The 23,744-nt window shown below is 51.5% G+C and overlaps 1 protein-coding gene across 1 annotated transcript in view; it reads left to right on the forward strand.

Annotated features, from left to right (window-relative positions):
* TRIM67 (tripartite motif containing 67) overlaps window positions 1–23,017 on the forward strand; it is a 40,557-nt gene extending 17,540 nt beyond the window's left edge. The window contains exons 2-10 of the mRNA XM_029919350.1: window positions 10,134–10,229; window positions 11,262–11,384; window positions 12,370–12,480; window positions 13,829–13,982; window positions 14,497–14,663; window positions 17,176–17,314; window positions 18,599–18,902; window positions 21,395–21,557; window positions 22,626–23,017. Of these exons, the coding sequence (XP_029775210.1) occupies window positions 10,134–10,229; window positions 11,262–11,384; window positions 12,370–12,480; window positions 13,829–13,982; window positions 14,497–14,663; window positions 17,176–17,314; window positions 18,599–18,902; window positions 21,395–21,557; window positions 22,626–22,691 (1,323 nt within the window). The 3' untranslated portion in view covers window positions 22,692–23,017. The remainder of the gene's footprint in view (window positions 1–10,133; window positions 10,230–11,261; window positions 11,385–12,369; window positions 12,481–13,828; window positions 13,983–14,496; window positions 14,664–17,175; window positions 17,315–18,598; window positions 18,903–21,394; window positions 21,558–22,625) is intronic.
* The last annotated feature ends 727 nt before the right edge of the window (window positions 23,018–23,744 follow it).

Consider the following 23,744-nt stretch of genomic DNA (forward strand, 5'->3'; position numbering starts at 1 on the left):
GTGTCCAACTTTGGCTCAGGTCATGATCTCATGGTTCATGAGTTTGAGCGCCGCATGGGGCTGTCTGCTGTTAATACAGAGTCTGCTTTGGAACTTCTGTCTCCCTTTCTCCCTCTGCTCCTCCCCTGCTTGAGAGCTCTCTCTCTCTCTCAAAAAAAAAAAAAATTAAAACAACAACAACAACAACAAAACCCAAAGTACCACAAACCAAGTGACTTGAAATACCAGAAATCTATTCTCTCGCAATTCTGAGGGCCAGAAGTCTGAAATCAAGGTGACACAAAGCTACTTCCTTCAAAGGCTCTAGGGAAGGATTGGTTCCAGGCCTCTCTCCCAACTTCTGGTAGTTCCTTGGCCTGTAGCTGTATAACCCCAGTCTTCACATCGTGTCTTCCCTCCAGGAGTGTTTATTCTGTGCCCAATTGTCCCCTGTATATAAGGACCCCAGTCATATTGGATTAATGCCCACCCTAATGACCTCATGTGATCTTGAACACCTCTGTAAAGACCCTATCTCCAGATAAGCTCACATTCTGAGGTACTAGGGCTAGGACTCCAACATATCTCTGTGGGAAGACACAATTAAACCCATAACATGTCCCCTTGAGGCCGATTAAGGGTGAGGGCTTGAGTTGAGAAGTATCTTGACTGCAGGAAAATGGCAGTCAGCCTCACCCTGCTCAGCACTCCAAAGGCTGAGATTGAAGCTAGGATAATGGAAAGATATTGCTCTGGCCATCTGGATTTGCTTCTATCCCCTGCCAGAGGCCTGCCTGTCTTACTAACATAGTCTCATGGCATCTATGTCTGCCTGATCAGCAAGGTCATATGTCTTACTAGGCACATGAATCTTGAACAGAAGATAAATCTAAGAATGGAAAGTTCAGAAGCCTCCCGGGGGAATGATGAAGCTGGAAGGCCACCACTGTGTTAGTCATTGGGGTCCTACTTGCTGGGTCCTTCATTTCTTACATAGCAGGAGGGAACATTTCAGAAGATGCAAGAAAAAGACTTCAGTGGGCTTGGACTCCCCAAGTAAGCAGTCGGATTCTACCCTGGGATGGTGAGGAAGCCACCTGCTTGGGTGGGGATGGATACGTCTTACTACTGCTCACACCTCTTCAGACACAAAATTCAAAAACCAACACATTACTACTGAGCAGAGAATGAAAAGGTGGAAGAAATATCCTGTGGTCCATGTAACCCCATTTACCACCTCCTCCTCTGTGTCAAGTGAGTGCACCAGATGCTTTGTGAATATCCAGCTCCTTTTTCAATGTATCCCTTTTCTAGTGTTTTTCATGGGGGAGTCATGCTGCAGGAGGAGGTGTGGGAAAGGCAGGTTCAGAGGAAGCCAAGTGCCCCAAAAGCACAGGAGGAGGAGGGACAGCAAACTCTCTCTGAGCCAGGCCGTGTGCGGAGGTCTCCACTACCCCATGGAGACTTGCTGGATGCAGGTACTTGGTTAGACTCAGGGACAGGACATCTAGTTTTAGTGACAGCAGAATGAGCCATTGGGAATGCCCTTCACAGATAAAAAGGAAGTCCTCTTTTCTGTTTGCTCTGCTGGAGTTTAGCTTCCTATGTGCCCCTTCCCCACCTCTCTAGTCTACCTCCCACACCCTCTTAGTGGGATGATAGTGTGATACTGTGATTTATAAATAAAAAATATATGTGGTCTTCATCCCAGTTCCTGGCACAGAGCTCCTAAAACCCTAGAAATTTCCTAAGTGATAAGAGCAATAAAGGTTTCTTTTCCATTAATGAGGTGAGTTTGGGGAAGCCCTTAGTAACGTACAATTGGCCATGAGACCAGATGGTTAGGCTGTTCAACCCCTCCCCATGCTGGCACTCTCTCCTCCACCCCCAACCCAACTTCCAGGGAGAGGAGAGGGGCTGGAGGTTGAATAAATAACCAGTGTCCAATGACTTAATCCATCATGTCTCTGTAAAGAAGCCTCCATCAAAACCCAAAAGGATAGGGTTCAGAGAACTTCCTGGTTGATGAACTTGTGGACATTTGGGGACAGTGATGGCTCAGAGAGGACATGGACACTCTGCACTCTTTCCCCAGGCCTTACCCTATACATCTCTTCAATCTGACTGATCTTGAGTTATACCCCATTTTAAGGAACTAGTAATCGAATAAGTAAAGTGTTTTTCTGAGTTCTGTGAGCTGCTCTAGCAAATTAATCAAACCCCAAGGAGGGGGACATGGGAATCTCCCATCTATAGCCAATCTGAAGCCGCACGTCGGGCTCTGTGCTCACAGCTCTGGGCCTGGAACCTGGTTCAGATTCTGTGTCTCCCTCTCTCTCTGCCCCACCCCCACTCACGCTCTCTCTCAAAAATAAACATTAAAAAAAGTGTTCATTGAAAGGATAAGTTCAGCTGCCAGGTGTGGCATGCTAAATAATGGCCCCAAGAACATTCCATCCCAGTCCCTGATATGGCAAAAAGGACTTTGTAAGGAGTTTGAGATAAGAAGACCATCTTGGATTACCCAGCTGGGTCCAATGTCATCATAAGGGTCCATGTAAGAGGAGGCAGGAGGCCAGAGTTAGCTGGAGACACGAGATCAACAGCACGAGGCTGAATGACGGAGGAAGAGCCAGATGGAGGTAGTGCTTCTAGACAGTGGTAGAGAGAGAGAGAGAGAGTCCCCCTTAGCCTCCAGAAGAAACGAGCCATGATTCTACCTTGATTTTAGCCCTGTAAGACTCACTGTGGGCTTCTCGCCTCCAGAACTGTGACAGAATAAAACCAGTGTTGGTTTGGGCCACTAAGTTTACAATAACTTGTCATAGCAGCAACAGGCAATTACACAGCCTAAGAACTCACAACCGGGGGACTGAATGAGTCTGAGAAGTCCAGAAAAGGCAGATCCTCTCAGAACATTCTCCTATTTTGCATTAACGCTGTGTGGGGGCAGTAAGGGAGGATGGGGTCTTCTCAGATGACGATTCTCAAATGTTGACAGGGTCATGGCAGTAGCCTCTATCTAGAGGTTCTGGGGTTGGCAATCTCATAGAGCAGAGCATTGGATTAGCATCTGGAGCCCCATTCAAATAACAGGTCTCTTCCTTACTGGCTTAGTGGCCAGAAACACAGGGAGCCAGTGGGTAGAGAGCTGATCCTCTAAACTGTTTTGCCTCAGGGGACCCCCCAAACCTGGGCAACATCCACTGGAAAGAAGCTTCCTGGGTAACCCCTGGATGCTTAGTTCCTCCAGCAAAGATATTTTGTGCTACTGGGGGTGGGGGGTTCCCCTCAGCCTGTAACCCACAGTAAACCCAGAAGAAGTCTGCCATCTAGCGTTGCTCTCCTCAGAGCAAATACTGGTCTTATCTTTCCCAAAATAGACTTCTACCTAGGGGCCCTGTCCATGTTGCCCCTTAGCATCAGTCTTTCACACCCAGAGGATGAAAGTGTCTATGACTTGGCCCCTTGGGGGTGGGGGCTGGGTCCTGGGAGCCAACTGGGAAGGAGGAATCTTATGGTATTGAAGATTCTCGGAGGTCTGGCTGCCATTGCCTTATCTTGGGGAAGGTATCCTCATTCCCACCTCAGCACCTGAGTGGGTCTATCCACTCACCTTTCCTGGGACTTCCACGTACTGCTTGTCCCTATAGGCTCTCCCCAGGAACTGGAGTGCTAGACAGAGTCTCCAGCTCTGTCACTACATCTGCTTCCATAGTAATGGCAACCAAGTCCCACCACTGAACTTCTGAGCCTCACTTTAGGCTGACCCGTAGGACAGTTTTATTCATTTGGTTACTGGGCTCTTGAAGCATGTGGCTCTCAGTTTGGAGAATACTGGAAAACAAAGTTGTTCCCTCTCTCTATAAGCTCGAGTGGAGGGTGCTGCTATAGGACAGGCCTTTCCCAGCTGTTGGCAGGTTGCTCAGGTCTTCAAGCAGGAGCCAGACATGGAAGGACATCAGTATGACTACGTTTGGGTGAATCCATGGTGGCAGTTAACTAGAAAGAGTTAACACCCAGAAGTCATGAAAATCATCTCGATCAGCAAGGTAGGGTCAGATTGCCAATGCCCCGTACCGTATGGGGCTCTGTGCCCTGGAAACAGTGGGTGCAGAGTGGCCACATGGCCAATTTAATTATGCCCAGCATGTGGGAGAATTGAGTCTTGACTTGCTCAAGGGAGCTTATCACACAAAATCTAGAACAAAATCAATTCACTGACACAGATATTTATGCAGTGCATTCTAGGTGTAAGGCACCGTGCTGCCCACACCACGTGCATAGGACAAGCTTGCCAGGCACCGGAGGGCTTGGTCTGGCCAAAAGGACAGGAAAGCTAATGCACTTCTTGGGCCACCTGTCTCAAAGATAGTGAGATATGTCCTAGAATCCAGCCCTCTCTGAGGAATTTAAAGGGCACACTCCACTTGGGGAAGGTAGCAAATCTCCGGGAGGAGTTGCCATTTGGGAAGAGTCTTTATGGATGGATAGGATGTTAACAGGCAGCAGCAGGAAAGCAGGAGTGAAAGCTTATGAGGCAGAGGGAACTGCAGGAGCCCAGGCAAGGAGGAGGGGAGTCCAGGGGTTGCTGAGTCCAGTCTGACCGAAGGGTGGAAATCACATGGGCAGCCCTGAGAGGAAATGCCAGAAAGGGAGACAATGTACAGAACCTTGGACATTAAGCTAAGGGCTGGACTGTGATTCAATGGGGAGTAGAAGACGTTGGTGAGAGGAAAAATGACATGGTCAGAGCTGTTTGAGAGATAAGAGTCACAAGGTAGTTTGGATATGTGGGATTCAATTTTCTGGCACGACCTTTAAGTGGTGATCTTCATCATGAAATCGGACATTGCCCCCATCAGTGCATTTGGGCAGCATTGAACTCAAGTTGGTGGGAGATAACAGTTCTACTGGGAGCTGTGTCTTTTCTCATTTGGCAGTGGCGTCTATAGTGCTAAAAGGAAGGATGCACTAGGTCATGGGAAAAATGTTCTCCAAACATTAATAGATGATGTTAGGTGGACACAAATACACACTGTAATAATGTGGGTCTTATTCCTCCACCCCCTTCGAGCCTATGGACAATAGTTTCCTTGAGAGCGGCACCTAGGGGTTCTAGACCATTTACATTCAAGCAAGAATGGCTTCTAGGAAGCTGTATGACCTTGGACAACTTCATGAAAGAAACCCATATAATATGTGCTGTATGTCATTCAAGGTAATACACTGTGCATTTATGCAGTCACTTTTACTAGGAGCTAGTTTCTTAGTGTATGAAATAAGAGGTAATACACTGTGCATTTACAGTCACTTTTTACTGGGAGCTAGTTTCTTAGTGTATGAAATGAGAGGTTGGACTGAGCCATGTCTGGACCCCTGGTGTCTAGCCAAGGATGTTAGAGAACAAGGACCAAGTTTTAAAAAAGGCAGCTTAGGACCTTCTGCACAGAGCCCATGACAAACGGATGAGAATGATCTTTGAGGCCATTTGCACTGAAACTATAATAGACCCTTGACAGGTAATTTAGATACATTCATGCCCTGGTCTCTTCCTTCCCCTCTAAAAATTACCGCAGACCGAAGTAATTGACAACAGATTCATTTTTTATGGTTCTTAGAGGCTGGCTGAGTCATTCCTGTTAAGACCTCTCTTCCTGCCTTACCGATGGCCGGCCACCCTGTCCCTGTATCCTCACATGGCCTTTCCTCAGCACTTGTGCAAGAAGAGATAGAGAGTAAGATATTATATTTCTCCTGTTTCTTCCTATAAGGACACTAATGCTATCATGGGACCTGCACCTTCATGACCTGATTACTTCCCAAAGACCCCACATTCAAATACTGTCACATTGGGGGTTAGGGCCTCAACATATGGATTTGGGGGGAACACATTCAGTCCACACACAACAATTCATATATGATGAACCAAAGTTGAACAATTGAAGAGGATTTGGGGAATGCTTGACTTTCATTACCAAGCATAATAGTAAGATGTTTTTGGAGGTGGGGGTTAGTACTGTCATTCCCAACTTGAAGAGGACACTATAGAGCAAAGAGATGGCATATAGAAGAAAGAGATGAAGTTGATGACACACAGCTAGCCAGGGACAGAGCCAGGATCTGAACCATGCTAGCCCAGAGTTCTCATGCTCCATGTATTATAATGCTCTGCACCACCATCCAGAATGGAAGACTAAGGCAGAGGACTGCCCTTTGTACCTAGAAGCTGCTCCTCCCAGGTGCTGGTGAAGACAGTTTGCTGGGCCAGACAGGCAGTTGATTTGACCCAACTGGGAAATATTTCCAAGCTGCCTGTCTACATTCAGAGACTACAGGAATGTAATTCTAACCTTAAGAGAATAGGGAGACATAATGGGCACCTGGGTGGCTCAGTCAATTAAGCATCTGACTTTGCTTCAGGTCATGATCTCGTGGTTGGTGAGTTCAAGCCCCACATCGGGGTCTCCACTCTTGGTGCCAAGTCTGCTTCTGATCCTCTGTCTCCCTCTCTCTCTACCCCTCCCCTGCTTGCTCTCTCTCATTCTCTCTCTCTCTCTCTCTCTCAAAAATAAACATTAAAAAAAAGAATAGGGAGACATAAAAGGCAACTTTTTAAATTCAGGTTAAAATCTATTCAGTCATGAATCACTATATTATACACCTGAAATTAATATAACACTATGTTAACCATCCTGGAATTAAACTTTTTAAAAAATCCATTCAATCATGAAATGTTACCTTCTGCCTGGACATTTCCTTTCTTTCCAAGAGTTTCATATAGACACCATCCAAAGAGACAAAATGATCTATTCTCATGTCTCAGACCAGAAAGATTTCTTGGCAAATGAGTGGCCCCATTAGTTAAGTGTCTGACTCTTGGTTTTGGTCATAATCTCATGGTTATATGAGTTTGAGCCCTCAAGTTGGGCTCTGGCCTGTGACAGTGTGGAGCCTGCTTGGGATTCTCTCTCTCCTTCACTCTCTACCCCTCCCCTGCTCACGCGGTCTCTGTCTCTCTCAAAATCAATAAATAAACTTGAAAAAATGGTTTTTTATAAAATAAATAAATAAAAGGGACAATTGTTAGTATCCTATACTGGGACTCCAAACAGTCCCTGTGGAAAAGAAAAGGCACGGGTCTTCAGAAAAACTGAGGCAAAACACACTATGCTGTAAACCCCTACTACATAGCCAACATATGAATCCTTTGTCCCTTGAGAAAGGATTCCCACATTCCTCCCAAAAACCTTTGCCCCTTTTTGGCTAGAATGCCCAGGTCCACCTTCTATAACGCTGTCCCCCCGGCAGGTAGAGGTGACTGGTGCCCATTTCACGCATGGAGCAACTGGGGTCAAGAAAAGTACAAGCGTGTGCTTGCGAGACTTCCATTAATGCGCCCCGGCATTCCCACTGCCACCAGGGGCTCTTCCATGGAGAAGCAGCAGACCAGGGTATGGGAGCCTCCACGTGGATGAGCACGTGCTGGGCCCTGGGATGGTTTGCACTCGGGCAGCCTCTCTGGTGGGGGTGGGGGGAGCAATGCATTGAGAAGAAGGAGCTGGAAAGATCAGGCAGCAAGGCTGGTGGGTCTGGAAGCATTGTCTACCAAGCTGTGAGATTATTCCCTTTGAGCTGGGTATTTGTTTAAGGTCACTGGTGTCCTTCAAAATCATTCTGTTCTTGGGCTCTTCGCCATGCTCCTTGGTCTACTTGCCGAGCAGGAAGCAGGTGGACAGGCCCTGAGGTGGGCTGGGAGGCCGGTGCTGGCCGGATGGGGAGGGAACAGAGCCATGCTGGCTCTGAGTGCCCGGAGGAAGGGGGGGAACCCTCACTCACGCCACCTCTCAGGGCTTCTTGCTGGCAAAAGGTGCCAGCAGCAGTGATGGGTCTCTTGGAATCTGTCCTATGTTAGCAAATACCTCCTGTCAAACAATCACTCTATTTTTTTTTTAATTCAGCCAGTGAGCCTTTTCTGAGCACCTGTTCTGTGCCAGCACCACTGGCTAGAAATGCAAAGACAAAAGACAGAGTCCCCAGCACCAAAGATTATATAGTTAATGGGAGATGCCCTCACTCTGGGGAGGGAACTGTTGTGGCCACCGTGGGCCCCATGCTTTGGGAGAGTAACAGGGAGGGAGGTGCCACGCTTTTCTGGACACTGATAAGCTTCCGGTTAAAATCCCTGTTGTTGACGAACCCTTGGGGCCCATGAATGGTCCTGACATGTCGGTCTCCTTGTGGGTGCAGCTTTCAGGGGACGGGCTGAATTGTCCCAGGACCTGTATCCCTCCAAGGCTGTCCAGAACAACAGCCACTGGTATATGTGAAGCGTAAACTAAATACAATTGAAAAATGCAGCTCCATTAGCTACCTTTCAGTGCTCAGTACCCCCATGTGGCTGGTGCTGCTGAATCAGAGTGGACATAGAACCCTCTGTCATTCCTGGAAGTTCCATTGACTAGTCTTCGTGCATAGATACTTGTGATAGAAAGTGACAACCCCTGCATGAGCTGAGTGGGGGAGCTAAACCCCCCGGGGGCAGCAGTAGGGATGAGGAAGCCAGTGGAGAGAGGAGCAGGACAGAGCCCAGACCTCACCTTGACCTCACCTTGAGTGTTGATGCTTCCTGGGTCTGAGGCTCCCTCTGTCCTCATGTCTCCCTGCGTGGTTTCTTCCACTCTATGGCTTCATTTACCATGTTCCCCAGAGACATCCGCCCAAAGCTGTGTTTGTACAGTTCAGTGGATCTCAGACATCAGCTCCCCATAGAAGACAGGCTCCAGGGCCTTCACTCCCAGTTTCTGATCAGTAGGGCAGGGCGGGGCCAGAGAAGTTGCATTTCAAACAAAGTCCCAGGTGACTTATAACCCTGATGCTGTTGGTCTAGGAGCCACACTTTGAGAATTATTGGTATGGTCTAAAAAATCACCTTCATTGGGGCACCTGGGTGGCTCAGTTAAGCATCCGACTCTTGGCTCAGATCATTGGGCTCTGTGCTAACAGTGTGGAGCCTGCTTGGGATTCCCTCTCTCCTTCTCTCTCTGCCCCTCCCCTGTTGGCCTGCACATGTGCACGTGTGCTCTCTCTCTCTCTCAAAAGAAATAAACTTAAAAAAAAAAAAAAAAGAAGAACTGCATTCACAGATTGATTCACCCATTTCACAAATATTCAGGTAGTGCTATCATGTGCCTCGTGCTAGACAGGGTGAAGAAAGGCAGGCAGAAAACACGCCTGTGCCGGGTGGTGATGAATGTTATAAAGAAGAACAAAGCGAGGGAGAGATGAGGGCTATTTTATAGGGTCATCAGCAAAGGCCTCACTGATCAGGTGACATTGGAACAAAGACTTGAAGATAGACGGGGAGGGGAGGCCGGATGTGATCCTGGCCTTTCTGGCTCCATCTTTAGTTTAATTAGAAACATGTGACTCATAGTCAATATGTCCACCATCAAGGTCATCAGCCTGCAGCAGCGATGTCTGAAGACTAATTCGATTGCATGTGTATGCATTTTGTTAGAAAGACCATAGATTCCATTTGGGCTGGCAATTCCACTTCTGGGTGCCAGCAACTGATATCACCTCCAAGCCCCCTCTGTCCACACTGCTCTCTTAAAGGGGAGGAGTTCGTAGGGCTAAGTGGGAGCCTGTGTCCCACTTTGAGAGGATGCCTTAGGGCTCCAAGTCCATACGGCTCCAGCGCATTTCCAGGGCCTGCAGGCCTCTTCCCTGCCCAACACCCCCCAGGCCAAAGGCAACCAGATAAGGGTGGTGTGGGGTGGCCTGGGACCTGGGGTCCCCATATGTAAGCGTCTGAGGGTCCTACTGGTGAGGGACAGATTGCCATGGGGGGGGGACTGTGCACCTTCTTGTCCTGGATTCTGCAAACATCAGGAGCAGATATGTCCTGACCTGAGCCAATTAGTTGAATGCTCCTTACCTCTACCCAGCTTTGGGGTCCAGAGGAGACATTTGTTGACCATTGCTGGAAGAATAAGCCACTGATGAGTCCACAGCGGTCTCTGCATGAACGAGGACAGTGTGCACGCGGGATCCATTCTAGCCACTCATGTACCCACAAGCCTTTCTGGTGCGGTACAGACTGTGGGCCGTTCACACCGAATTTGCCTTTTCAACGGGTGGTATCTTTTTAGGCCCAACTGTCCCAGGCCTTGAATGGAGTTTCCGACAAGGCAAAAGAAGCAAAGGAGTTTCTGGTTCAGCTGAAGAACATTCTGCAGCAGGTCCAGGTGAGCAGAGCTCCAGCATGGGGAGGGCAGTTGCACAGCCGGGAGAGGCCCTATGGCCAGCATTTTGTTGGTGACGAATCCATGGCCTAATTGTCCTACTGCGCAGCCTCAGAGTTGCAGATACCACCCACACAAGCCACTGACAGCCATGTGGCACCTGATGCTGAGGTTTCACATAAACACAGTTAGAGTCGTAGACCCAGCGCTGGAAAGAGGCCAGCAGTCTGTGCGGCCACGGAGACCTAAGTGGTATCTGGGCACAGGGCATCTGTACCCAGGGCATGGATACATCGTTTGCCACATAAATGTGTCCGGCCTCTGGTTTCAGGAGCTGAGTGCAGGGGAGAGGGTACACGCATGTTTGGAGGGCCCGTTCATACAGACCCCCACCAAAGGCACCGACTTACTAATCTTGGATCAGGCCCACACTAATGACTCTGTCTTAATGTCAGCACGTCTCCAGAGGCCTCGTGTTCAAACACGGTCACATTCTGAGCTCCTGGGTGTTAGAACTTCACCACAGGCTGTAATACGAGGTCTCAATCCATGCTGATCTCTAAGATCTAGAAGGATTCTTTTTTACGATGGAGAAAGATGCTACAGTCTTCCATTGTTTTCTTGCTTTCCGATCATAAAAGGCAAAAGTGTGTATTATAGAAATTTTGGAAAGTAGAGAATAATAGATAGAACCACAAAAAAGTTCACCAATATCTCCCTACCTTGGGTCACTTTTGACACGTTCTTTTCGATGTAGACACGCATGTGCATACACACAGTATGGAATTATGCCATATACAACTTGTAGTCCTTTTTTTTTCCTTCCTGGTCTCTCATGAGCATTTTCCAAGATATTAAAAACTCTCTATGAACATGGTTTGAATGACTACTGGATATTTCACCATATTGATGTGCCAGGATTCATGGTACCCTCTCCTGATTCATATTTACATTGTTTCCAACGTAATCATGTTACAGATGACTCTGGGGACAGCTTCAGCATGTCTTCTATCTAAAGCTCTCTTCCTCCCCCAGGAAAACGGACTGGACTACGAAGCCTGCCTCGTTGCTCAGTGTGACGCGCTGGTTGATGCTTTAACTCGGCAGAAAGCCAAGCTGCTCACCAAGGTCACCAAGGAGAGAGAGCACAAGCTGAAGGTACGTACCTTGGTGATGACGCCCTCCTTCCCCATTCGGTCCACACCGCGAGTGGACTGGAGCATACAGTAGGCATCAGGTCATAATTAGGTGAGTGAGAGAATGAATGAAAAAATGAATGAATGAGGCAAGGAAAGTATCAGCAAGGTGCCCCTTGGCCTGCTCACACTCGTGTGACTTTCCCCAAAGCCAGGGTAACCACCCACGCTGTCCCTACAAAGCTGCAGTCAGATGCACTGAATTCCGCCGTTCTCAGTCAGAAGTACCCTCTCCCATCGTCTCTCAAGTCCTATTTTCTGTCTAAGGGACTCCGCCTGTTCTCAGCTTGCAGAAGAGTGACCAGTGACGGTAGTGAGGCCACACTCCCCTCAGGTCACCAGCTCTGTGCCCTTCTTCAGGCCCTAATATCTCACACACTCAATAATCAGCCATAATAATACAATGAATATCCACCACGGGAAGGGGAAGGTGCGCCCTCACAAGACACTGGGCTCCTGGTCTGGGCAGGTGCCGTGAACACTGCATTGACAGAGGACTGCTTCATTGCCTTGGGGGCTCGACCGAACTTATAGACATTTCCCAACTGAATTAGGAAATATTACTTCCAAGGAAAGGAGGAATGCATATTGGGGATAGTCCATGGTTTCCAAGTGAAGAGGCTGAGCCCATCGAGTTATCCATGCCCACCAACAATGAGAGGACAAGAGGTCGTCACTGGTGACATGGAGAGTTACAGATGGTGTGCTTTCTCCCCTGCTCAGGGTTTAGGCAGAGAGTTGGTTCTGTTGGGCGCTGGGTCTATTTATTCCCCAAGAAAGAGGGCACATGGAGCTCAGGAGCAGAACAGCCAGAGGAGAGGGTGCAAGGTGGTGCAGACCAGTGCTGCCTCTTCTAGGGCTTTCTCCGTGCTAATTCTCCAACTCCCACCGCAGCCTGGCTGCCCCTCCTCCGATGAGATAGTTACTAGGGGTTCTTTTCATCACAGATGGTTTGGGACCAGATCAATCACTGCACACTGAAGCTGCGGCAGTCAACGGGGCTGATGGAGTACTGCCTAGAGGTGATCAAGGAGAATGACCCCTCTGGGTTCCTACAGGTGAGTCTGCGTGCTTGCAGGTCCCAGGCAGGCTGGGCTTCCTGCCTCCAAACCTACCACCGCTTCCCAAGCTATCCAGAGTTTTAGAATGGTCCCTACCAGTGGCTTGGAATTAAGTAGAGTCTCCTTTGCTCAGAGATTCCAGAAGACCCAGGTTCTCATCTCCTCTTGTCTGACGCTCACTAGCTGTGACCCTGATTCTGTGTCCTCGTTAAAAGAAGAGGTCAAATGTCATAATACCTAGGGCCAAAATGTCATGTGTTTTTGCTTTGACTTCCAGAGCCCCCCAACTCAACATGTTCTACAAATGGGAAAGGACAGTCTTTGCCAAACAAACTGGAGGCTTGGAGGAGTGAGCTAGCAGAATCCACACGGCCCATTACCTCAATGTGCCGAGTCCCACAGGCCTGCACAGATGGCCACTGCCTACAGAGGCCATGCAGCCTTGCCAAGGGCGTCCCTCCAACAGTCAGGCTGACTCAGGGCCACGAGCATCTCTAGAGAATAGGGCAGTGACAGGGCTCAGTCCTCCATCTACTGGGAAAATGATGATCCCCTTGACTAGTGCCCAACCAAGGTTCACAGGATGGCTCAACAGGGGCACGTCTAAGTGTCTCGATGGGCAGGACTTTCCAGCAGAAGAGAGTGGAGCCGGAAGTGCAGTGGAGAGAGAGTTTGGAGAAACTTTGGGGGGACACACCATGGGAAGCAAGCTTCAAATTTCCAGGAATAATAGGAAGCACTCTCTTCAGACCCTGGGATGAACGGCTAGTATGTTTCACTTTGCAAAATCCTAGATCTAACGAAAGCAGTATAAGGAAGAATGCTTTTGCGTATTTGAAAAAGTACCATTTGCTTCACAAAATGGTTTGGCCTGATACCTTTCTATTTTTTTAATATTTATTTATCTTGAGAGAGAGAGAGCGCGCGCGCGCGCAGGGGAGGGGCAGGGAGACAGGAAGAGAGAGAATCCCAAGCTGGCTTTGCACTGCCATGCCAGGCTCAATCCTACCAACTGTGAGATCATGACCTGAGATGAAATCAAGTCAGATGCTCAACCGACTGAGCCACCCAGGTGCCCCTCCTGATATCTTTACATAGCAGGTTCTTCTTTACATTTAAATTATTGCCTTTTTAAAATATGATTTAAACAGTACGGTTCATTTGTATTCACAGTGTCGCACTGGCAGGGATCATACAGTCCCTGCCATGGCCTGAGAGCATATGGCTAACGCAGCCCCTGCCTGTCCCCAAGCCACAGACACCAACCCCCTCCTCCTAGCCCACCACGTACTGCCTGATTTTCCCTTTGCACATTGAAACCCTGAACTCTGTGCTCCCTTTTAAGATCTCGGACGCTCTGATCAAGCGTGTCCAGGTGTCTCAGGAGCAGTGGGTCAAAGGCGCCCTGGAGCCAAAAGTGTCCGCAGAATTTGACCTGACTTTGGACAGTGAGCCGCTGCTGCAAGCCATCCACCAGCTGGACTTCATCCAGATGAAATGTAGGGGTGAGCTGTGGTTGGCCCAGTTCTGTCTGTGAGGGGCCCACTCTGAGGGGGGCAGCTTAGTGTCATCGGAAGGCGGGTGACACACAGAGTGAGGCAGAGTGGGAGGGGAAGGCTGCCCAGGTCACAGACCTGAGTTCAATTCCCAGTTCATCCACCCACTAGCTGGGTGACCTAGGGCAGGTAGGCACTGTTCTAGGTGCAGGACACGGCTTTGAACAAGTCAACGAACTCACTCACAAGACTGAGCTGAAATTCTAAGGAAATAGACAGTACACAAATATATTGTATGATGTCCAAAAGAGGCTTTTTGGGAAAGGGGGATATTTTGAGGGGAGTGGGAGCCTGGAGACTGAGATCCTGGGGCTGAGGTGTGCCTGCGAGAGGCTGGGAGTGATGGCAGGGTGGAGACACTGTTCCTCCTGGAGGTGTGGGAGCGGGGGTGCTGCGATGGGGGAGAGAGTCCACACAGGTGTCCTGTGCACTGCGAGGGGTCCATGCACTGAACCAGCGGTTCCCGTTCCTGTCACAGTGCCGCCTGGCCCGCTGCTGCAGCTGGAGAAGTGTTGCACCCACAACAACAGTGTCACGCTGGCCTGGAGGATGCCGCCCTTCACCCACAGCCCCGTGGATGGCTACATCCTGGAGCTGGATGATGGCGACGGGGGCCAGTTCCGGGTGAGGCCCTGCTGCTAGTTTGTGGGGTCCTAATGCAGAGACCTCTGGCCTGCCCTCAGCTCACTGCTGCCCCTAGAGGGCATTGGCCCAACCACACAAGGCCGGTGGGTCTGGACCCTTGGGAAATGGGGCTTCTCTACCAAGCGACGGTCTGAGCAGCCATGGCAGGTGGAGGTGGCAGCCACAGAGAAAATGTAGGATAGCTTTCCTGCTGAGGTTGAGGAAGAGCTGGGAAAAGGTATCCCCTGCCCACATCTACTTCCCACTTCACTCCGCCAGTGCGATCCTAGCTCTTCTTCAGCACCTTCCCAGGTGGTCCCGCTCATGCAGGCCCCGCTGCCCCAACGCTCTATCCCTCCTTGCCCTTCCTGGGTCACGGACTGTTCCACCTGGCCAGGCGCTCTGCATGTGAGGACAGACACTTGGTAAATGGTCGTGGGGTTGAGATGACCCACATTCATGTTTCCAGGGATGAAATGTCGTGGGGACAATAGAGGCCTAAGTAAGCCAGGAAATGGTGGTCATCTCCCCCATCTGGTAGAGACCCCAACCCAGATGCCCTAAAGAACTCTACCTTGAGATTTCACATAGCCAAGTTCAGGTCACTGTCAAGTTGCTTTGTTGACCAGGGTCTTCTTAGAGCCCCTCCTTTCCCATTCCCGAGGAGACTACGTAAAGGTGCCCTGGAACAGACCACTGTCACCATGACGACTCGGACATCCCTTTTCCTGGCGCACTCTGCCATGTAACAAATCTTGCCGGAGATCAACATTCCTTTTGTCTTTCTCAAAGAGATTTATGGATATGTCATTTCATTTTTGGTTTGAAAGCTATCCTACAAGAGCATACGGAGTTGGGGAAATAATGGCAGCCTTCCTTGGGGATTATTGGGTCCCGTGTGAATACATGGGCAATTGAGGGAAGACAAGAGTTGAGGTCGGGGTAGCCAGGAACAGCAGATCATTCACGGGGCTCAGAACCTCGGTCATTCTGGCTGTGTGGAGAAGCTCAGGAAACCAGGGAAAGGGTCCCTGTTTCAGCAATGGGAGGGGAAGACCGTTTCAGAATGTTAAAAGAAGCAGCCACAGAGCTCAAATACAAATGATCTCTTCCCTCCAAGACATAAGCACGAGCAAAAGCTGGAGGCAAGGGCTAGATTTTATGAGGAACCACATGTTAGAGTGGGAAGAGGGTCGGCTTTCAGCGCAGGCAGGCCTGGATTTGACTCCTGGCTTCCAAATCAGCTCATTCTGATCTTGGGCAGGTTTCCAACCTTCGCTAAGTCTCCTTCTGTATGAAATACAATAACAGCAACAACAGCAACAAATCATAACAACGTCCAAGGGTTATGTGAGGATTCAAATGCCCTATACAATGCCTCACGGCCCGCTATTCTTGTTAAGGACTTGGAATAACAAATGAAGAAGGAACCCCCTAAACAACCAGATAGGCAAGTTGTTTTAGACAAAGTTGAAATAGTGACAGAGGAGGAGGTGCAAGGCTATGCATTTGAGGGCATAAATATGACAAATGTAAATTTGAAGTGAACGGAGGGCAAAGTAAATCCCCACGAAAGGATCTTTGGGGTCCCATGCAGAAATGCCTCACCTCTCAGGACATCATGAGAAAAGGAGCTCTGGGGCCAGGGGGGCCAACGAGTGGAAGATGTCAACCTCAGGGGTGAGAAAATGGCGGGGGTGGAATGCCCCTCTCCATACAGAAGTGGTCCCAGCCCAAACTCACGTGAACCCACTTGTGCTTGGTCACACCCCTCCTCTGTCCACTTTTTCCTACCATGTGCGATGACCCTCCTTTTTTGTTGTTGTTTACTTATTTATATTGAGAGAGAGCGAGAAAGCAGGTTGGGGAGGGGCAGGGAGAGAGGGAGAATCCAAGCAGGCCCCTCACTGTCAGTGCAGGCTCCAACATGGGGCTCGAACCCACAAACTGTGAGATCATGACCTGAGCTGAAGTCGAACATGGACACTTAACCCACAGAGCCATGCAGGCGTCCCTGCAATGACCCTTCTTCTAAAAATATTGGTTATTTTGTTTATTTAGCTATTAGCTCATGTTTCCTAGCTTCAGTTCCCACTGACAACTAACAATCTATTGCTGACCATGTAGGAAGGGGGGCTTCTGCACCTCCACCCCCTGGAGGAGCGGCGTCCCTGGGCTGCAGGGTCCTATCTGACCGGCTGGCCTCAGCGGAAGCAGGACATTCTCAGGCAGCAGCCTCGATGGCCGCACCCCTGCCATCCCTCCCGCCCCCCCCCCACGCCTCCCTAGGACCCCATCACACGTCACATCCTCATGGGCGGAGGGGCTGGCCGTCCAGGAGTAGGAGTTTGTGCCCAACCTGGGCATGGTCTGTGACTCTGCCCCCAAGCCTCCAAATTTCCCTTATTCAAGAACTCTACAGAGGCACTAGCACTTTAAATATCACCGTGGTGCTAAGAGAAAATTTCCAAATAAAAGAGGCGCCTCCTGAGCCGTCTTGGCTGTCTTTTAGGAAGTGTATGTGGGCAAGGAGACCCTGTGCACCATCGATGGTCTTCATTTCAACAGCACCTACAATGCCAGAGTCAAGGCTTTCAACTCCTCTGGCGTCGGGCCTTATAGTAAAACCGTCGTCCTGCAGACATCTGATGGTGAGCACTGGGTCCTGGGAAGGACCAGATTCAGGCACTGGGGGTGAGCTTTTAAAAGAGGACAGTGGGCAGGGGGGGACTATCAGCTGGGCAGGACAGGGGAGTGAAGGGATGGAGGAAAATCGGCAGCAGTGAAATGTACACGTCTCCTCCCAGCCTTGTCCCTGCCCTTCTCACCACGGCCCCTTGCCTGCTTCTCCCTACTCATGAGCCACCAAAAAAAGAGCTATTTCTTCACCCCATTAGCTAGAGTGGGAAAGGAGATGAGGGTTTGAGAGGCTCAGGGAGACCCCGGGGCTTCGAATGGATATGACAGACCTGGAGATCAGGCCATTGGTCCCTGGGTTTGACCTTCCGCCCCAGTGGGAAACTATCCCTCGAACCTCTAGCACAAGAGCCCAGATCTGATGGTTTACACTCCCAGCTGCATCCGTTCAGGCTTCAGGAAATAAGAGCACATCCACGTCAGTGGGATGTTGGCTGTCTGTGTCCTTAGCAGGAAATGATGATGCAAATAAAGAACACGTTCCAACCACCGCCTGCCCTGCTAACCCGGGCACCCCAGGGGTTATTGTCATCGTGTATCCCAGCACATCCTCCAGGTGTCCTGAGAAGATGTGGCAAGCCTGGCTTTTCTCCCTAGGTCGGAGGGCAGAGAATGCTGTTGCCAAGGGCATAGCGGGGGATGCTTTCCTGAGGATCACTAGCTTTCTGCCCTTAGGCACCCGCTGCCTTCCAGAGCAGTGGTTCTTGCCCTGAGCACTGTGGTCACCAGTAAGGACCTGACTTCCCGCAGCCCGAGGATATCAGAAACCAGAAGGAGGTGCAGCTCAGCGGGCTGTGAAACTGGAGGATGGAGCTTGGTGACTCTTGGTGTCTCACGTCTCCGCTCCGTGTCTCAGATCCCACACCCACCAAGTGGGGCAGGGATTACCTACTTCCCCTCTAACGTACAACATTGTGAAGCGTAAGGAAGGGTGTTGGAAACCAAGACTCCATAGGAGGCATTTAGATTTGGGGCTGTGAGGCTCAAGTGCCTGTGCTCCTTGGCAAAGTTGGGTTCATGGGATTGAGAACTTGGGTGAACAGAGATCGGGGAGTGTGCACGAGTGTGTGTGCATGTGTGTACATATGTACCTGCATGTGCCTGTGAATCACAGAAGGAACAACAGTTGGTGCCGGATGCCAACTTGCTGATGGATGGGAGTGAGTGAGTCTGTCTCTGAGCCCAGGTCGGAGACTGCCAGCGAATCCCATCCCCGACTCTGCTTCCTTCCTTTCCAGTGGCCTGGTTCACATTTGACCCCAACTCTGGGCACCGGGACATCATCTTATCCAATGACAACCAGACGGCCACCTGTAGCAGCTACGACGACCGTGTGGTGCTGGGCACAGCGGCATTCTCCAAGGGTGTGCACTACTGGGAGCTGCACGTGGACCGGTACGACAACCACCCAGATCCCGCCTTCGGGGTGGCCAGAGCCAGCGTGGTCAAGGACATGATGCTGGGCAAGGACGACAAGGCCTGGGCCATGTACGTGGACAACAACCGCAGCTGGTTCATGCACTGCAACTCCCACACCAACAGGTGCGCCGCCTGTGGGGGTGGGGGCGGGGCGGGAGGGAGGGTCCTGTGGGGTGGTGTCCCTCCTGCTATGCCCAAGTCCAGGCGTCAGGAATGTGGGGGAGGCGTTTCAGCCACGTGGGTGTCCAACTTCCAGGGAGAAGTGAGCATGAGCCTGCAGCCCAAGGGACAGCTTGCGACAGAGACTCGAGCAGCCCCAGGGCACATGGCTTCACAGGTCACCGGAAAGCCATGAGACCAGGCTCTGCCAGGCTCCTTGGCTGGTGTTCCCTTCCCACTCTGTCCCACTGACAGCCTGGTGGTCTCACGGCTGTGACCAGGTCTCTACAGAGGGAGCAGGGGCCATTGCCCTACCGGTGACCCCTCCCACTGCCCAGCCTCAGGTGGGCTTCGACCCAGGGTGGTGCCCCCCAAAAGGTGTGACAAGGGTGGACACAGGAAGACGGGCCCTTTGGGGAGATGTCACTGATACCTGGGCTCTGTCAGGGATTTGTGGGCCCCTTGGTCTCGCTTCTCAGAGAAGGCAGTGGATCCCCCACCACCAACCCCCCCCATTTTAGCTCAGTGTTTGCTTTCTCCTTCCCCAGGGATTCTGTGTTCATACCCAGCCTATGTGTGCAGGGTGGGGGTGGGGGGTGGAAAATCTTTTAAGGCCAGCACTGGCCAAGGAGCCCAGAAATAAAGAATGGGAGTCACCTGGAGCTGCCCTTTCACTGCGCGGTCTCCCTCCTGGCCTGCTCAGGGCCACCTCCCCAGGAGGAGAAGCAATGAGGGTAGAGGAGCCAACCTGACTGGGCCCAGCTCCAGGCCATGTCACTGAGTTCTGGCCCCAGGGGTCCCGATCGGGGGCAGGGACTTGCCTGAGGACCCCAGGGAAGCAGACTGGACCTCTGTCCCTCTGCCCCCTCTGCCTGGGCCCTGCAGGCTACCAGGTGCTGGGGGCTGACTAGGACCTGGACCTACCCTCCCCCCCCCCCCCCCGGCTGCTGTTCACAAACCACAGAGGAGTGGAGTCCAGACCTACCAGATGGGAGTATTTATTGAGTTTACTTTGTCCCTTAGTCCTCAGAAAAGTACTATTGCGTTCGGCGTGTTACCAGGGGCTTAGTATATAAGTATAAATAAGTGCCCAAGTCACAGGGCTACTTACCGGCGCTGTCAGGACCAAATTCAGAGTCCTGCCTCGGGTTCTGTGTATGGGGCTGGGGAGCCCTTCAACCTGGGACAGCCATACCTTGGGCGGGAATCACGTGTTTGCGCCTCACACCGGTCTCTACCGCCACCCGGCGGTCAGTATCTGAATAGCACCAGGAGCCCGGTTCTAACTCCCTTTTCCCACCTGCAGGATCCTGTCCTCGGGTCCTAACACCGCCTCCCCCCGCGCCCCCCTGGGGAAACTTGACCTCCTGGGAAGTGCCTTCCCGTCAGCACACCGAGTTTTCCTCACGACTTTCCTGTGCTCTCTGCCAGGCCCTCAGCCTCCCGCTGATCAGCACCTGCCCCATCAGGAAAGGATAAAAACGGTTTTCTCATCAGAGCTGAGCAGCTGGGGTGAAGGATGAGGCCTCAGCCCTCAGCTGAGGGGAGGGAATCTGATGGACCCTCTTCTCCCACGGAGAGGAGGCAGATAGGCAGGAGAGTGCATCCAAAGAGATGCTTCTCACAGGCTGACAGGAATTCCCACCACTGCCAAATGTAGGATCACAGACATTTATCAAGGCTCTAATGTTGGCACCCATGAAATGGTAACTCGGACAGGGGACTTGATTCCAGATTCAGCACCTGTCCCCCGCTGTGCATGGCTGTTCAAGAGTCCCTGGGATGTTTCTGAAAGCGAGTGGGCCTCAAAATCTCCTGAAGGTCTGGCTCTCTGCCTCTTTGTGTATCTCAACATTCTCATTGGTTAAAACTACAAAGGGTGCCAAGTTAGTTCTTTTCCTTGGGGGTAAAGGAGCCTTCCCTGCCTAGGCTCCAAGCTCCAGATTTCTTTTCTTTTAATTTTTTTTATTTACTTTTTGAGAGAGACATAAACAGAGTACAAGAGGGGAGGGGTAGAGAGAGAGAGGGAGACACAGAATCTGAAACAGGCTCCAGGCTCTGAGCTGTCAGCATAGAGCCCGATGCGGGGCTCGAACTCTGGAACAGAGAGATCATGACCTAGGCCAAAGTTGGACACTTAACTGACTGAGCTGCCCAGGTGCCCCCCAAACTCCGGGTTTCAGGTGAAACCTGCTCATCGACACCCTGACTCTCTGGGTGCCCAGGTCTCAGGGACTATCAGGAAAGAAGAGACTTAATGGGCTGATCCCTCCAGGGTAAGGTCTTCCTATGGGGCCCTACCTGGTGAGTGCACTTCAAGAAAAGTCTCCTAGCCCAGAAGAAGAGCTCCCCGCACCTCCATGAGGGCTGTGTGTTGTAGGTGTGGCTATGCCTAGCGTCTCCTGAGCCACCACCTACATCCCAGGCTCAATGTGGTAATGGGGCTTCTCTTCTAGGACGGAAGGTGGTGTGTGCAAGGGGGCCACTGTTGGCGTGCTCCTGGACCTGAATAAGCACACTCTGACCTTCTTCATCAACGGGCAGCAGCAGGGCCCCACAGCCTTCAGCCACGTGGACGGGGTCTTCATGCCAGCCCTCAGCCTCAACCGCAACGTGCAGGTACCGCAGACCCTTCCAGGCGGGAGCCCATCTGGCTGTGTCTCTCGGGGTGCCAGGGCCTCCAAAGTGCACTGGGACAGCGTGGGCTATAAAGAAGCTGACTCTTGCCCGCCCAGGCAGAGAGCCGCCTGCTAGTTCCCCAGAGACAGTCCTCTCTGGCGTGAGGAATCTGTACTTACTCGCTTAAGATAAGCAAAGGCTCTAAGCTGGCAGCTTGTGGCGGGGGGGGGCGGAGGGAATGGGGTGGGGAAGCAAATGCGGGTTTCATTTTTCTGGGAGGGGTGCACTGGAGGCGTTTGTTGAGCAATCGGGAGGAAATCAGTGCTCCCCTGCCCAGCTTGAGCCGATGTCCAGGTGGGTGAGCACTGGGGCCTTTCAGGTGTGGCTTCCCCCACCGAGAGAAGCACAGGACAGCTGGGAGAGACCAGCCCTAGGGGCGGCGAGTCTCCTTCTGTCCCCTCTCACCCCTCTCTGCCCCCTCCGGCTCCCAAACGAAGTAGGCAAGAACGTTGTTCTTTAAGATCTCAGGAGCTGATAGGGCTCAGGAGGCCCCCAAGTGGACAGAGACAAAATGGGAGCTCAGTGAGCCAGTGAGGGTGGGAGAGAAATATGGGGGCAGCACCCTTAGCTTCCAGCAGAGCCCTCCTCTCTCTGGGAGTCCTGGCTGTGAATACTGACAGGTCTACATCAATCACCGATTGATTAGTACCTGCACATGCGGAAGGGCTTTGAGGCAGCCTGCAAGGAACGAGGGCCACAGGGAGAAAGCATAAACAAATATGCAACGGTGAGAACCGTACATGTGCTGCAGCGGACTCAGCCTTGCCTGGGCTCGTAGGACAAGACGGGAAACCCAGGCACAGACCCGCTCCTCGGGGCGAACTCAGGGACATTACATTAGTGATACTGAGCCACAATAAATAGCATACCCACAGTACGGAGGAGGCCTCAGGCTGCTGCCTGTGGCGACCCCAGCAAACAGCGGGACCCACCCGTGGCCACTGCACTGTCTGAGCACTCAGGGTTCTTGCAGTGCACCCCCTTCACTGACCGGGTCTTCTTTTCCAGGTCACCCTGCACACAGGATTGGAAGTCCCCACAAACCTGGGGCGGCCAAAGCTGTCAGGCAACTAGCCTCCCGGCCCCAGCTGGTCACCGGCGTCTGGGAAAAGCCCGACATCCCTCGCTGAGGTCAAAGGGCCCACGAGGGCAGGACTAACACATGGGGGGTGCAGCCCAGCAGCCGCTGGGCATCTTAGAGACGTGATTTCTTTGGGGGATGAGAATAGGTGTGCAGGCCATGCTGGCTGAGGCTGCTGCTTCACAGCAGCCCCTGGTCGGTGGTGAAGCTGGGTGCTTCTCTCATCCCTCCTGGACGTTATAAATGCTCACAAAGAAGGAACCTTTCTCAAGGGAGAAAGCATCCGCGGTTTACGATTATGTTTCCTGCCATCTGTTTTCAAAGCTTGGCCTTTTGCTGGAGGAGCGGTGGGGGGCGGGGGGGGTGGGCAGGAGGTGTACCGACTCTGAGACGCATCCTGAGAGCAGATGGCAGGAAGGCACTTCCGGAATCCCACACCCCAAGTGTTGACCCTTTGCTGAGACACCTCTCCATCCCGAGGCTGCAGGTCCTCATCTTCACCAGGAAAGGTTCTCCGTTTTGCTTTTTTGGTCCTGGAGTCTCCAGTACGTTATGCCCTTGCAGACCTAATCCAAGGTCGACAGAAAGTGGCATTAATCTTGACCTTCACCATTCCCACTCAACTGCTGAGAACCTTAAAAATGGTTTCCTTTGGTCCTTCATGAATCATCTCTCTCTCCCTCTTTCTCTGTCTCTCTTTTACACACACACAAACACACACACACACACACATGCACACGCACAAATGTATGCACAAACGTACATGACGGTCTGCTAAAACGCATTCACACAGTTCTTAGTTCTTAAACACAAAGGAAAACACTGGAATTTGAGTGATCATGTGAAGCATCTCCGTCGGCTGGCAGCTTTCTTCTGGAACTGCGAGCCTGAGTTGCTCTCTTCCAGGTTTTGGTCCCCCCAAGTTCATAGCATGGAAGATGGGGGGCCCTGGGGAAGGCTCTTAGAGTTGGCCTACCTTTGCTTCGAGCCCTACCCTACTGTCATGGTGAAAGCAGGAGGCCCCCCACCCTGACCCGGCAGGGGGG

This window comes from Suricata suricatta, chromosome 2 (genome assembly GCF_006229205.1).
Source record: "Suricata suricatta isolate VVHF042 chromosome 2, meerkat_22Aug2017_6uvM2_HiC, whole genome shotgun sequence".
Lineage (NCBI taxonomy): Eukaryota > Metazoa > Chordata > Mammalia > Carnivora > Herpestidae > Suricata > Suricata suricatta.